This window comes from Streptopelia decaocto, assembly GCF_964273445.1.
Source record: "Streptopelia decaocto genome assembly, chromosome: 3".
NCBI lineage: Eukaryota > Metazoa > Chordata > Aves > Columbiformes > Columbidae > Streptopelia > Streptopelia decaocto.
The window spans coordinates 33,765,564-33,779,654 of record NC_138656.1 but is presented as its reverse complement, the minus strand read 5'-3'; the positions used below and the strand labels follow the sequence as shown (position 1 = coordinate 33,779,654).

At 54.9% G+C, this 14,091-nt stretch overlaps 1 protein-coding gene across 3 annotated transcripts; it reads right to left on the bottom strand.

Moving 5' to 3' along the window:
- Positions 1 to 5,278: 5,278 nt before the first annotated feature.
- Positions 5,279 to 13,730, bottom strand: SLC35B2 (solute carrier family 35 member B2). 3 transcript variants are annotated; one of them, XM_082050062.1, is made up of 4 exons: positions 12,897 to 13,730; positions 9,628 to 9,821; positions 9,175 to 9,335; positions 5,279 to 7,428 (listed from the first exon to the last, which is right to left on the bottom strand). In XM_082050062.1, exons 1-4 carry the CDS (start codon positions 13,205 to 13,207, stop codon positions 6,490 to 6,492), a joined length of 1,605 nt encoding a protein of 534 aa, XP_081906188.1. In that variant the 5' UTR covers positions 13,208 to 13,730; the 3' UTR covers positions 5,279 to 6,489. The 3 variants fall into 3 exon arrangements, with proteins under 3 accessions (XP_081906188.1, XP_081906189.1, XP_081906190.1); XM_082050063.1 differs by lacking the exon at positions 12,897 to 13,730 and adding an exon at positions 12,638 to 12,720; XM_082050064.1 differs by lacking the exons at positions 9,628 to 9,821; positions 12,897 to 13,730 and adding an exon at positions 12,638 to 12,862.
- Positions 13,731 to 14,091: the final 361 nt, after the last annotated feature.

The window sequence follows — 14,091 nt, the reverse complement described above, 5'->3', positions numbered from 1 at the left end:
TGATGAGTTCATCCCTGAGTATCTAAGTAAGCCCCCACCTGCTTCAGCCTCCAGTGAGGAGCTGGAACCTCCACAGCCTGTGGTTCCACTCCCAGTATAAAGCGACTACCTGAGACGCTAGCTGGTGTGGGTGCACAGCAGTCAGTGCCTTAGCACTTTTCCTCCTGTAATGAAGCTCAGAGCTCTTAATCTGACTCTTGTTTTCATTTCCCCTACTCAGACTTCATCTGGGGCATTGTGGAATAAGAGGACCTGCCTCGGAACATCTCTCGTGAAATGCTCCAGCAGAGCACGATCCTCAAGGTGATCTGCAAAGCATTGTGAAGAAACTTTTGGAGTGCTTCTCAGAGCTGGCAGAGGACAAAGAGAGCTACCAAAAATGTTTTTATGAAGACTTTTGCAAGAATCTGAAGGTGAGAGCTGGGTACCCTGCACCTGGAGGAAGGAGGGACCCATGTCCTGTCTGCCTGAGGAGCAGGCTTGTCCTGTGCCATGTCTTCTCTGTGTGGGTGTTAGGGTGGAAGGGTCTTGTGAGTGCCCTAAAGAGCTTTGCTGGGCAGCTGGCCCCTCTGGCTGCCCTAGGCCCAGGACTCAAATTGTTAGGGGACAGGCAGAGATGGCTTTGCCTTGAGGATGGCCAAGTGCATGCAAGTCCCATCCTGGAGGCTTCATGCATCTCTTCTGCCCCCAGCTGGGCATCCATGAAGACTCAACCAACCAAAAGTGCCTTTTGGAGCTGCTGCATTTACCATGCGTCCCAGTCAGGCAATGAGGTGACTTTGCTTTGACTATGCATCCCATATGAAGGAGACCCGGAAGAGTACTACATCACAGGTGAGCCAGAGCTGCTCCGTGCCCTAGTGAGGTGGAGGTTACCTGCCTACCAGCCTCAACTTAAAGCAAATTCTTCCCAGTAGGTCCTGCTGCCTTCAGCAGGCTCCCCCTGCTGAATGACGGCCCATTCCTGGGGGCTGGGGAAAGATCACCTAGGCCTAGAGCCCTGGCTGCAGCCAGTTTTATGCAAGGGGCTCTGAGAGACTGCTGCTGTTTGTCCTGCTGTAACCAGCTCTGACATCTTGGTGGCACCTCATTTCTAGCTCCAGGGGAGAGTAAGGAGCAGGTTGACAACTCAGCCTTTGTGCAGTGTGTGTGGAAGCCTGGCTTTGAGGTGGTGTACATGACTGAGCCCCTTGACAAGTACTCTGTGCAGCAGCTCAAGGAGTTTGATGGCAAGACCCTGGTATCAGTCACCAAGGAGGGGCTGGAGCTGCCTGAGAATGAGGAGTAGAAAAAGAAGATGGAAGAGAGCAAGGCCAAGTTTGAGACTCTCTGCAAACTCCTGATGGAGATCCTGGACAAGAAGGTGCAGTGGTGCAGACAAGGGCCCCAGCTCAATGTGTGCCTCTCATCTCCTGCAGAGTAGCCTCTAAAGGAGACCAGAGGTTCCAGCATGTGCTGCACCATGTTCATCTTAGCTGTCAGACTGCAGGTGAGGGGCACTGACCCAAATACGTGCATTGATGGGAAGAGGGTAAGTGTGGGAAACATGCAGTAGGTACTGAAGGTGCTGGCTGAGCTGTCCAAACTAGTTTGTATGGCAGCCTTAGGGCTGTTTGGAGGCTGTTTTCTGCTTGCTTTGTCTGGTCCCCAGGTGAACCTGGAGTATCATGTGTGCTGTAGCTGGGCCCAGTCCAGGGCACGTGTGGACCTTGCTCAGTTAACCTTTGGCTGCATTGGCAGGTAACTATCTCAAATTGGTTGGTCTCATCTCCCTGCTGCATCATCACCAGCACTTATGGTTGGATGGCCGATATGGAGCACATCATGGTTTGGCATGACTACGGGGTGCTTAATAGCCCTGCTCCTCAGGCTGTGGGCAGGAGCCAGCCTGCCTTTGCTCCGGGAGAAGCTGTACCTCTGGGATCACTTGGAGGCCTCTCTCTCCCTCTCCTCGCCTCTCCCAGGCATGGATGAAGACGAGGTGACTGCAGCTGTCCCTGATGGAATCTCACCCTGCCAGGAGACTAAGGTGCATCCTGCATGGAAGAGGTAGACTAAAATAGGAGGAAGCCTCTTCTGTCACCTGCCCCATATTATGTCTGCTTAGAAGGGCGTCTGCTCCCACCAGCTGCTACTGACTCCTTGGTGGTGTCTCCTTTTTTTTTTTTTTTTTATTTGGTTGGGGTTGTTTTTGGCAGGGGGCAGGAGAGCACAATTCCCTGTTTGTTGGTAGTGAGTGATTCAGGCAGCCCGAGGCCTGTCTGTTCTGTGTCTTTCTGCTGTGTAGTAACAGCTGATGGAGAGTGGAGGTGAGGAGCCAACAGCCTTCCCCTCTCTCCTGCCCATGGGGTCTCCCATGTTCCCAGTAGGCATCAAACACTGCCCTTGTTCCACTGGGGTGGGAGAGCCCTTCCTTAGAGCTGCTGCCTCCCTGAACACCCAGGATGGGATATTGTATTTCAGTTGGCTTGGTTACTTTTGTTTATTTTTCTGTTGTTTTGTCTACTGGAATTAAAATATCAAAGAATGTGGTTTATGCAGAGAGGTCTTTTGTGTTTCATGCCTACCATCCAGAGGAAGGAGTCTCAGCGTATGCCTGAGTGTATTGGGCAGCTGGTCTCTCCCCTGCCCTGAGTGGTTTTCAGAGCGCTGTTTTAGCTTATCTCTACCCCTTCCTGCCCAGCCACCATTCAATGGGTTGGAGAAACACATTATGTGCTGTGCAGGTGGGGTCATCTCCAGCTGGGCAGCAGTTCTCCACTCAGAGAGCTGCATGCCCCACGGCTTGGGAACAAACCTCTTCCATCTGCATGTGTCAGCTGGCCAAGCTGTGCCAGGACATCTGATCCGCGTGTCCCTGTGGCAGGAGCCACCTGCCTGTTCCCTGGTGGTGCAGGGGGTGGAGTGACAGCTCATGACTATATTATTGAGCGGCTTCTCTTCAGCTCTTAGGCAAAACAGCTTTTGCTCTGTACTCTAGACTCTACCTTTCTTCTCACTTCCAGCCTGTCCTTGCTGGCCTTCTGCAGCACTGGAGCATTTTGCAGTATCTGGGCACGCCCTAGCTTTTGCCTGTGTCCCAGATGATGGAGAAGCCTGGGTCATCACCTCTGATTCACCTGCACTTTGCACCCCACTCACACCCTTCACTGGGTGAAACTCCTGGCCACATTGGCCCTGGGGTTTGGCAAGGGAAAGGGACACCAAGTTGTGCTGGCTCCTTGTCAGCAACTGCAGGCACAACACAATGTGGGCTTCAGCAAGCATCCATCTTCACTAGGGAGGGAGGAGGCAGAGCCTGATGGAGTCCCCTGTTGCTTACCCAGGGACTGTGGGGCACCATGCTGCAAGCCTGGCAGCTGTTTGGGCGCAGGCTGCTAGGGCAGTGCGGAAGCTGAGCTAGCAAATGCCTTCAGGGTGGTTTTCTTTCCCCAAGACAGGAGAAAAAATTGTTTAAAAGTAAGATTTCTTTTTGGATAGGAAAGTTTTGATATGTGAGTCAGTAAATTCTTCTCTTTCACAGATTGTTAGGGATTGGAAGGGACCTCAAAAGATCATCTAGTCCAATCCCCCTGCTGGAGCAGGAACACCTAGGTGAGGCTACACAGGCAGGTTTTGAATGGCTCTAGAGAAGGAGACTCCACAACCCCCCTGGGCAGCCTGTTCCACTGCTCTGGCACCCTCACTGAGAAGTTTCTGCTCAAATTTAAGTGGAACTTCTTGTGTTCCAGTTTGAACCCATTACCCCTTGTCCTATCATTGGTTGTCACAGAGAAGAGCCTGGCTCCATCCTCACGACACTCACCCTTTATATATTTGTAAACATTAATAAGGTCTCCCCTCAGTCTCCTCCAAGCTAAAGAGCCCCAGCTCCCTCAGCCTTTCCTCATAAGGGAGATGCTCCACTGCCTTAATCATCTTCGTTGCCCTACGCTGGACTCTCTCCAGCAGTTCCCTGTCCTTCTTGAACTGAGGGGCCCAGAACTGGACACAATATTCCAGATGTGGTCTCACCAGGGCAGAGGGGGAAGGAGAATCTCTCTCGACCTACTAACCACCCTCCTTCTAATATACCCCAGGATGCCATTGGCCTTCCTGGCCACAAGGGCACAGTGCTGGCTCATGGTCATCCTGCTGTCCACCAGGACCCCCAGGTCCCTTTCTCCTACACAGCTCTCTAACAGGTCATTCCCCAACTTATACTGCAACCTGGGGTTGTTCCTGCCCAGATGCAAGACTCTACACTTGCCCTTGTTATATTGCATTAATTTTTTTCCCGCCCAACTCTCCAGCCTGTCCAGGTCTCGCTGGATGGCAGCACAATAACTTAGAATGCTTGTGTGCCTTGTTTTTGCACTATTTTTTCTTTAGATCTACATTTAAATTAGAAAAGGGATCCCATTCCCAACCTTTTTTTTTTTTTTTTTTTTTTTTCGATCAAAGGAAAAAAGAAATCCATTTTCAGTCTGTCAGCAGATGGTAGGGCCAGACATTTGGAGGCATTTGCAAGGGCAGGACCAAGAGCTGTGAGGCTGCACAGACACTTTCAAGAGCAAGGAAAGGAGCACAGGTAAAACTGCTGAGGAGCCAAGTGCTATGAAGTACTGCTATCCCTACTGTCTCAGCTATCTCAGCACTATGGTAAGCAGCTCCTGTCTCTGGTCTCCTCCTCTGTTTCTCCTGTAGCCCTCAGCCCAGTCTCCTGCTTCTCTAGCTCTTACACCAAGGTAATGTCTCTGACCCCAGATCACCTAGACCTACAGGCAAAATTTTTCACCAGGTGTCTCCTATGTGCTAGTAAGATGTACCATTCATACCCAAACCTCTTCTGGCTCTGGCATGGGGCCAGTGGAGCTGGTGTGGGTCCATAAGGAACGGGTTCTTCCAGGGCCTTGCCTACAGCACTGCTGGCCCTGGCTGGCAGATGTTCAGCGGGCCTCTGCACTATCTCTAGGTAGCTCTACAGGCTGCAGCTATACCTGTTAGCGCTGCCCAAGCTGCACCATGCAGGAAACCCAAGAGCTAAACCTGAACTGGCCTAACAGCTCCACCAGCCCACTGGCATTAGCAGAGGTCCAAACCTGGCTGTGCTCCCCAGTCATTTGTGCAAGGACCTTGTCAGGCCTTACAACAGAGGCACCAGTGTTTGGAAAGACAGACAGCCTTGCTGTCCCAGAGAGACTAGGGACACAGGAAAGGTTGGGAAGTCTCTCCTTTAAAACAAAACAAAACAAAAAAACAACCCCAAAAAAAAACAAATAAAAAACATTTAGCCCCATGGCACTATATGCAGCATATTTTTAATTTAATAAAATAAAAAGAGAAAAATGTTGCCTTTCAAAAGTACCAAAACCTGCTGGCTTGTCAGTCAGGTTGTGTTGAGGAGAAAAGGGTTAACCAGTAAAACCCAGGTTCCTGGGGAAGAGCAGCTTCCAGTGCTCCAACCTGTCCCCTGCTGCCTGAGGAGCAGGTGCCCCCTTGCTTCATCCCCTGCTGCCTGGGGAGCAGGAACAAGGCACCCCACGTGGGCTCTGCCCCACCTCTCAGCCCTCCAGGCACAGTTGGGCTCTGTCGGGGCCCGAGAAAGCCAGGGCTGATGCGTCCAGTTGGCAGGAAGAGGGGTTATTTGTGCTTCTCTGAATGGCAACTACAAAGCCCAGAAACTGTGGCACTGAGACACCCCGAGGCGATGCTGGGGCTTCTGAGCAGCGCAGCCTTTGGCCTGTGACAGCAGCGGATGTAACCAAAAAGCAACCTAGAACAACTCAGCAAGACTTGGGAACTGTACCGACCAGAATCCATCTCTGCATAAAAATCAGCCTGGGCAGAGGGGAGCGAAGAAAATAATCTTGGAGCAGGGCAAGGAACTGCTAAAACCAAACTGGGATGTACCGGCTTTCACTGTAGCATGTCCTCCCAGAGCAGATCCCAGGCCTGGGGTAGGACAAGCTGGGAGTCCTTCCCGTAGCTGCGCTTGTCCTACCTGGAGCACCTCCTGGGAGGGGTGCTGAGGGCCTCACATGGAGGTGTTTCAAAAAGAAAACTAGTGTTTTGCTTGCCCTTTCCTCCTGCTGAGCTCTGTAGCAGTGACAGAAAAGGAGGAGCATTAGCCAGAGGCAAGAGGGAGCCAGGGAGAAGAGCTCCCTCATTCATCAGCGACTTCGGAAAGAAGCCACAAGCCAGAGGTGGGGCAGGAGTACCAGCAGCCCTACGCTGGTCCTCCCTGCGGATGCAAGCCCCCTGGCCCATGCCTTGGCTGGAAGTCTTTGACCTATTAAGGCAAATGGAAAGGTTTGGAGCTGTGGTAGCCCAGAGTACTCCCTGGGCTTGTTCCAGCCCCTTCCCCAAGAAAAGCAGGTGGCAAAGTGTCACTGGTCCAGCCTATCCATATACCCCACCCTGCTCCTCAGCGGGTTCTGAGAAATCAAGCAAGTGCCCCCTAGCGGAGACAGGACAGCAGCATGGCTTAAATGCCATGGCATCAGCTCCTTAGACCTTTTGTACAGGGGTCTCGCCTGGCGGGAGCTTCTTACTGCGCTTCTTCATACGGCTGCGGGCATAGACACGGAGGAAGAGGGCCATGAAGACAACGGCTACACCCAGCCCACCCACAACAGTGACAGCGTGCCCATAGATGAGGCAGGAAAGGAGGATGGCAAAGGCCTGGCGGAGTGTCATGATGATGGTAAAGACAGCCGCCCCAAACTGGTTGATGGTGTAGAAGATGAAGAGCTGGCCACAGGCGGAGCACACGGAGAGCAGCACGGCATGGGCCGTGAATTCCGAGTGGCGGGCCATGAAGCGTACCGACTCCAGCAAGGCACCCTGCTCCAAGAGCGAGCCCACCGTGAAAAGGCAGGAGAAGACGTTGACGCCAAACATCATCTGCACGGGAGACATCTTGTAGGTGAAAAGGGCATCCTGCCAGTTGGAGGTGAAACTGTCAAAGATTATGTAGCCGGCCAGAAGGACTATGCCTGAGAAAGTGGTGACAGTGGACATGTGCTTGTTGGGACCATTGGAGAGAAGGAACATACTGACCCCCACAGAGATGAGGGCAGCAGTCAGGTACTCCCAGTACTCATAACTCTTATGCGACACCAGTTTGCCCATCATCATCACTGGGATCACCTTGGAGGCCTTGGCCAGCACTTGGGTGGGGAAGCTGATGTACTTGAGTGCCTCGTACTGGCACCAGCTGCTGAGGATGTTGGAGAGAGAGGCAAAGGAGTATTTGTACATAGGAGCCCCGTGGCGTGGCTGCTTAGTCAAGGCACAGTACAGACCAGCCACCGTGAAGGCCAGGATGCGGTTCATGAACACTAGGAACTGGGAGTCCTTGAACTTCTCACCAGGGTCCGTTTCGGTGGCACCATACGTTCTTGTCATCACACGCTCCTGGAGGACGCCCCACGTGAGGTAGGAGGCCTGTGAAGCAGGGGAGCACAGGGAGAATCAGGACCTGCAACGGAAGCCGCAAGCAACCACGGGAAGAGCAGACCCCAGGAGATCTTTGCTTGCCCCAGCATTACCTCATCCCTTACACAGCAATGATTTCCTGAGACACTGGGAAATGGGGCACCCCCCACTCCACCCATCTGAGGGAACCCAGTGCCCATGTGATTACAACCAGAAACAACCTGTCCCAAACAAAACCTGCTCAGTTTACAGCCTCTTCAAGGGGAGAGAAGCCCACAGAGCAAACATCCTGGTGTACAGAGAGCACTTGTGCTTTAAACTGCACATTGAACCAGCCCGACAGGATCAAGGAACGTTACTGATGCACAGCTGAGGTTCTGGTGCCAGCTCCCTGCGGCAGCTCCTGGCAGTTTTCTCAGTGGCCTCTGCACTGGTTTTTACTTCCAGCTCCCGAGGCCCAGTTCTCCCATCCAAATCAATTCTAGTTTCAAACCCAGCAGAGGAAATTGTCCTCCAGGGATGATCACTGCTCTGGCTGTCACCTCCACTATTTCTGGTGCAACAGTACCAAGCCCCTCACAGAACACAGACTTCCTCTCACCACACACCCCCTCCTCAGAAACTGAGGCACGAGAGATGGAAGAACTTGTTGGTGACCCACAGCAAGCCTGAATGGGCTGGGCTGGTAGGCCAGCAACTGGATGCCTTCTTTTGGCTGCAGGATATATGGGTTTTTCTATCACAATGCCCACAATTCTATTTTTAGTCCTCACAGACCCAAAAAGCTGCCCTTCCTAATGATGCTCAGGCCGTAGCTGAGCCTTAGTGAAACTAAGATTAAAAATTCTTGTTTATTCTAGCTGAATGCAGTATTTCTCTCTAATATTCAAATCCAATCCATCAAGCAAGACGTGTCAGCCCCAGAAGGTGACCTAGAGGAGAGCTCGCGTGCGTACACATACGCAGGCACGTCGCAAGAGCCAGAGGCCACGAATGCATTGCAAAGAGCAAGTTTTATTTTAGTTACCTCTCTACTGGGGGATCTCCGAAGCCACATCTAAGCTCCCAGGTAGAGGTGACACCAGTGGGGACACAGGCGCTGGTAAGTTCAGCCCTGCAGTTAGATCACTGGGCCTGCTGAGCTCGCCTGTATTTCAAGGCCTCAGGCAGGCGCAGCCTCCCGCTCTTTCTCACAACAAAGCAGGAATCTCACACATAGTGATAAGGTGCCTAGAGTTTCTCACAGGCCTATGTTATCTAACACAGAGGTCCTACTCATCAAGCACACAAGTTCAGGAAAACAATTAGTGTGATGCATGTGCTTTTTCTACAGACAGGTGCAAGTCACTTGAGCGTGTTTACATTTAACTAATCTCCTCACCAAATCTTCCGCTATATCCCCATACACTGGGAGATAGGAGCGCTCAAACTATCTGCTGCTCTGACATGAACGCCAGAACAAAAGCAGCCCCAACAATCTGCTGAATCACAGAATTTTCCCTATTCATGGCTACAGAGTACTACAATCAGATGAACAGGAGGTCCCAACCCAGATGACACCACCTCCACAGCCCTTAGAGATGACACAGCAGGTGGACTACCCTGGTTGAGATGCTTTGTCTCAGCCTCCAACCCTGCCCTGATCAAGGACAGCACTGCACCCTTGGTCTTCAAGGAACTGATGGTCACAAACCTGCTGCCCACCTCCTCCTCCCAGAGTGGGATGGCCACACACACATGTACAGGGCCCCTTACCTGTAGACCAGCAGTACAGAAGAGCAGCTTGAAGACCTGTCGGGCTGTAGAGGACTCTGTGGGCTCCACTCGGGGTGGCAGGGAGCCATCCTCCTGGTGTACAGACTTCACCTCAGAGCCGAACACGCATGATTTGATGACAGGGAAGCAAATGCCTCGGCCTGAATGGGGCAAGAGAACACAGAGACAGAATTAACCACAGCCTGGCCACCACAAGCTGCACCAGCTTGAGAGGTGAAGCCCCTCTCTCCTTACTAGCCTCCACATCTGCTGGTGTGGGGATCTCAGAGATACTTGTTTCAGGGTAGCACCTAGACGGCTCTGGGATGCAGCTCTGTGAGCAGCTCCCTCCTGGTCTGACAAAGCAGGTCAGGGAAACAACCCGTCAGCGTTGAAGGGGCTGCAGAGAGCTCACAGGGAGGCAGGATGCGTAAGGGAAGTTCTTGCCCTTACCTGTCTCCAGGTAATTCCTTCTCTTGAAGTACTGGATGAGGAGGAATCCCGGCACCACAATACTCGCATAGCCAGCAGCATTAACAAAGAAGCGGAAAAGCCAGAAGTCCCCCCAGGAGTCCTGCAAGGCAGAGGGGATCTCTTCACCAGTAGCCATGGTAGGGAGGGAAGCCAGCACGAGGGGAAGGCAAAACCTGCGGAGAGACGAAGAGGCAGGGGGTAGGCAACCAGCACATGGCCAGCTCTGCTCCACAGGCCTGCGCCACCTAGGCTGCTCCTCACTGGCAGGCAGCACCCAAGTCCCACAACAGCAAGGATGGCAGCATATGCAGTAGGAAAAGCCGTCTGGAGTTCAAGAGCACACACTAGATACTTATCTTTGCTTCTGTTAAGGGTGTTTGCTCTGGCTTAGGAACACATGGACTTAGAAACTTGGATTTCCAGGGCTGGAGAGAACACTGGAACACTATTGTAACCACCTGATTTTGACAACGCCCTTTGTCCAAATCCAAGAATCACCTTGTACCTCACCTTTTTAGATGAAACTTTAGCACAGCTTCTGGGTGAAAAAAAGAAAAGGTCATTGGATGGAAAAAGGGACTCCTACCTAGTAGCTCATGTTTCAAGCCTGTGGCCAGAGCGGCCTTCCTCCGAGAGCAAATGGTTCAGAGCCTCCCCCTGCAGCTGCACCAGCGAAATGGAGGAGAACAGGGGGGGCTCAGACAGCGTGCCAAGGCATTCCCCACAGCTCAGTGGAAATTACCAGGGCTCACCCACTTAGCAAGACACAGCCAGAGAACAAGGCTGGGAAGGAACTTTCCTACCAGCTGGCTGGTTGGGATTTTACCAGGACTATCCGAGAAGGTATAGCTGATATTCTTCAGCTGCAGCTCTAGGTGGTGACCTAGTCAGCTTTAAAACAGCCTTAATACTCCCTGGAGGAATTCTTCCCTCCACTGTCCTCCCCCTCTCACAAAGGCAAACCTGTGATATTCAGGGGCCATGCAAAGAACAAGAGCACCAGGTGCACAATCGAAGGAGCAAGCTGGCAAGGACTGCCTACACGCAAGGCCACCCGCATTCTCCCCTTGCACAGCAAGCTGTGGCTTCCTGCATCAGGGCAGGAGGTTTCCTTGGTCCATGCTCCATCCCTGCCTCAGTCTCTCCAGCAAAGAAAGCCTCCTGATTGCCTTGGGGGCCAGCTGAGCATGCTGTGGGGCTGTGTACATAAACACACACAAGAAGCAGCTCTGGTTCCTGTGATGGCAAGGGCCAGAGGTGTTAATCCCCCCTCCGCCAAGAACAACTGAGTCAGAGGAATTTAGGTCCTGTGAGATATACCTGGCCCAAACATAATATAACTGTGACCTCTAGTAGACCTCACCTGCAACTGAGAGACATACAAACTTAGAGCTTTAAAGGCAAGAAAGTCCCCTGCCATTTCATGAACAACAAGCCCTCCCCACTAACCTCTTGTCCCCTTGGGAAAGGCCTGAGGGGCTTTTCTTATCTTCAGTTGCTGTGGCCAGGACCCCATAGTCCAACAACATGACTTAAGCCAAGAATGTGTTTCACCCTGAAATCTCCCTTGTGCGACTTAAAGGACCCAGAAATTCCCAGCCCAGGGAGAAGTGCAAACAGCAGGGGGTGGGTTTCTGTGTCTGCTTCCTATTCCCCCCTGCTCTCCCCCATAGAAAAGGTAGTTTGACATCTTCACCCCTGTCATCTCTCCTGCTGCAGGGGCATCACTGCAGGCTGTAGGGGTGCTGCAGGACGCAAGAACAGGCCCTGGTGCAGGCATCTGGGGCTGACGCTGCCCACATGCAGCCCATATTAAGTAACCCTGACTGATAGCAGCAGAGGCTGCAGAAAGGCCATTTGCTTTTGCAGAAGTCAGATATAAATGGCAGGGTCTGTTGCTACACTCACTGGCCACGTGTCCCTTCAACTTGACAGAAAGTGAAAGCCAGCCGGCTTCATTCAGCCAAACTGTGCCTGCTGTTACCCCCACCGCCCCGCTCAGCACTGCCACAGGAGGAGAACCAGCTCTGCTCTCTCACAGCGGCCGTGAAGAGGAGGCTATGGAGGGACAATGGCTCTCTCTATGCCTGCGCTAGCAATTCCCAGGCCCCAAGAGCTGACTCAGTGCAGCAGGCCCTGCCCTCCCCGCCGAGGCTAGGAGGGAACAGGGACGCCAGTGTTACAGGTAGGAAAGGGGGGGCTGCGCAGGGCAAGTGGGCAGCATGCCGATGCATGAAAGGAGCCTTAGTCTGGTGCCTGCAGAACGGCCAGGGTGCCAAGGCAACAGACTCGGGTACTGTTCCCCTCGGCACAGGAGGGGCAGCTCCCAACCACACCGCTCCAGAGCCGGGCTGGGCCACAGGCTGTGATACAAAATTTGGCTCCTGGGCCAGAGGTCTGAAAAAAAATTCATGCCTGCAGCCCTGCTACTCCCGAGCGCAACTCCAGCACCTTGAAGGGCGGAGGTCAAATGCAAGCCCAGAGCTTAGACGTCCATGACCGCCTACTAACAGCTCTGGATCTTACGTCTCCCCGCAGCCAGCTCAGAGCCGGGGCGCAGGGACAATCTGCCAGTGTCCCCCGGAGCCGGCCGCCGCCTCTGCTACCAGCAGGAGCAGCCGGGCTCCCGGACCCCGCCGCCGGCCGCAGGGACACCCCCGCCGCGGGCAGGGCCTGGCGGGCCCGGGGGTGCCCGGGCTGGGAGAGGCGTGAGGGGAGCCCTCTTCCCGCTCCGGGGCTTTTCTTCCCCCGAGGACCAGGGCGCCAGCGGCCCCTGTCCATGGACCGGCCCCGCGGGCGCAGGCACGGGTAGGAGCAGCGCCCGCCTGGCTGCGGGCTGAGCGGGGACCCGGGGACGCCCCCCCGCTCGGCGGCCACGTCCGCAGGGAGCGGGCCGGCAGCGCGGCGGCCCTCCCCACCCCTGTTGAGCAGGACAGCTGCCGCCCGCCGCCCGACCCGCCCCCGCGCCCACCCCGGCCCCGCTACCCACCTGCGGCCCGGCCCCAGCCGGCTCCCCTCGGCTCCGCTCCCCGCGGCGGCGGCGGAACCCCCGCCCGACGGGCTGGCTGCGGCGCCCCACAGCGCCCCCTGTCGCTCCGGAGGTGCCACGGCTGCGCTGCGGCCCCGCCGGGCACACGCGTGGCTGGGGGAACGCGGGAGGGGAGGGGGGCGGGGCGGGGGGTCCTGCCGGCCTCCCGGCACCTCCTACCGCAGGAACGGGCCAGTGTCGCTTCCGGAGCAGAACATACCGAGTGAGGGAGGGGCAGCCACCGGGCCGAGGGGGAGCCGGTTCCAGGCCGAGCACCAGGCGCGGATTCTGAGCTTGGGAGCCGGGCCCGGCCCTTGCCGCCCCCACCGCCTCGGGCCCAGACGCGCCGAAGCCGCGCTTGTTTTTCAGCTCCAGACGCGCCTGACACAGGGGAAAAAAAACCTGCTTGCAGTGCAGCTGCCCTCGATCCGCCGGCCCTGGCCTCCCCCGGGCCCTGCACCGGGGCTCGGGCCCCCTCCCGGGCACACCCCGCGGCTGCGGCGGGCGCTGCCCCGGCCCTGTGCTCGGCATCCCCACCCCGGCCCCAGGCAAGGCTGCAGGGCCGGCTGCAGCCACCAGGTGGCCACCCAGTAATATTTTACAAGACACTAATTAAAAAAAAAGACGACATTTTTATTTAAAAATAATATTAAAAAAAAGAGCGCAGCTCACTTGCCTCTGCCTTTTTCCTCCCTTCACGCCCAGCTGCAGCCCTGGCCCCACCGTGCCGCTCTGCCCTGCACCCATTGCTCCAGCTCTGGGCCACCCAGGGTGCCCCACGGCCCCTGAGAAGGTGGCACTGGAGCAGCCCCGTGGGGCACCCGCTCCTCGCAGGTGCTGGCTGAGGCCCATGAGCAGAATATGGCTTGTTTGCAGCAGGGTTGAGGCCCTGCCAGAAGGTGAAAGGCAAAGATTCAAAAGAAATAGCAATCCAGGCCAGGGCTTCTGAAGAGCCCAGGCAAGCTCCATCGAGGCCTGGAGGGAGCCTGTGCTGCTTTCCTGGCTGCATTCCCGTGCTATCTGTCTTTCCAAGAGGGGAGGAGGAAGACAACGGCTCACTCCAGAGCATCGCAGGCGATTGCGCCATGCAGGATTTGCCCCAAACAATAGCAGCTGCTCCCAGGCAGCAAGTGGGGAATTTCCCTGGCTGAGGGGGTGTCAGGCGTACTTGGTGTCTCCATGTCTCCGTTCCCACAGCACCTTTGGCTGCCGGTTCCCTAATACACCACACGTGCTCCTTCAGCTTAGAGAGGGGGCAGGGAAGGGTGGTGAGCTGAACGACAGAAGAGATGTGGAGATAACCCTGCAGCTTCCTCCACTTTTGGCCTAGAGGAATCTAAAGCCCAAGGAAGATCCATGCCCTAAGATTTTTAGTGCCTTCCCAAGCCAGGAGATGGGGCAGGATCTTTCTGTCC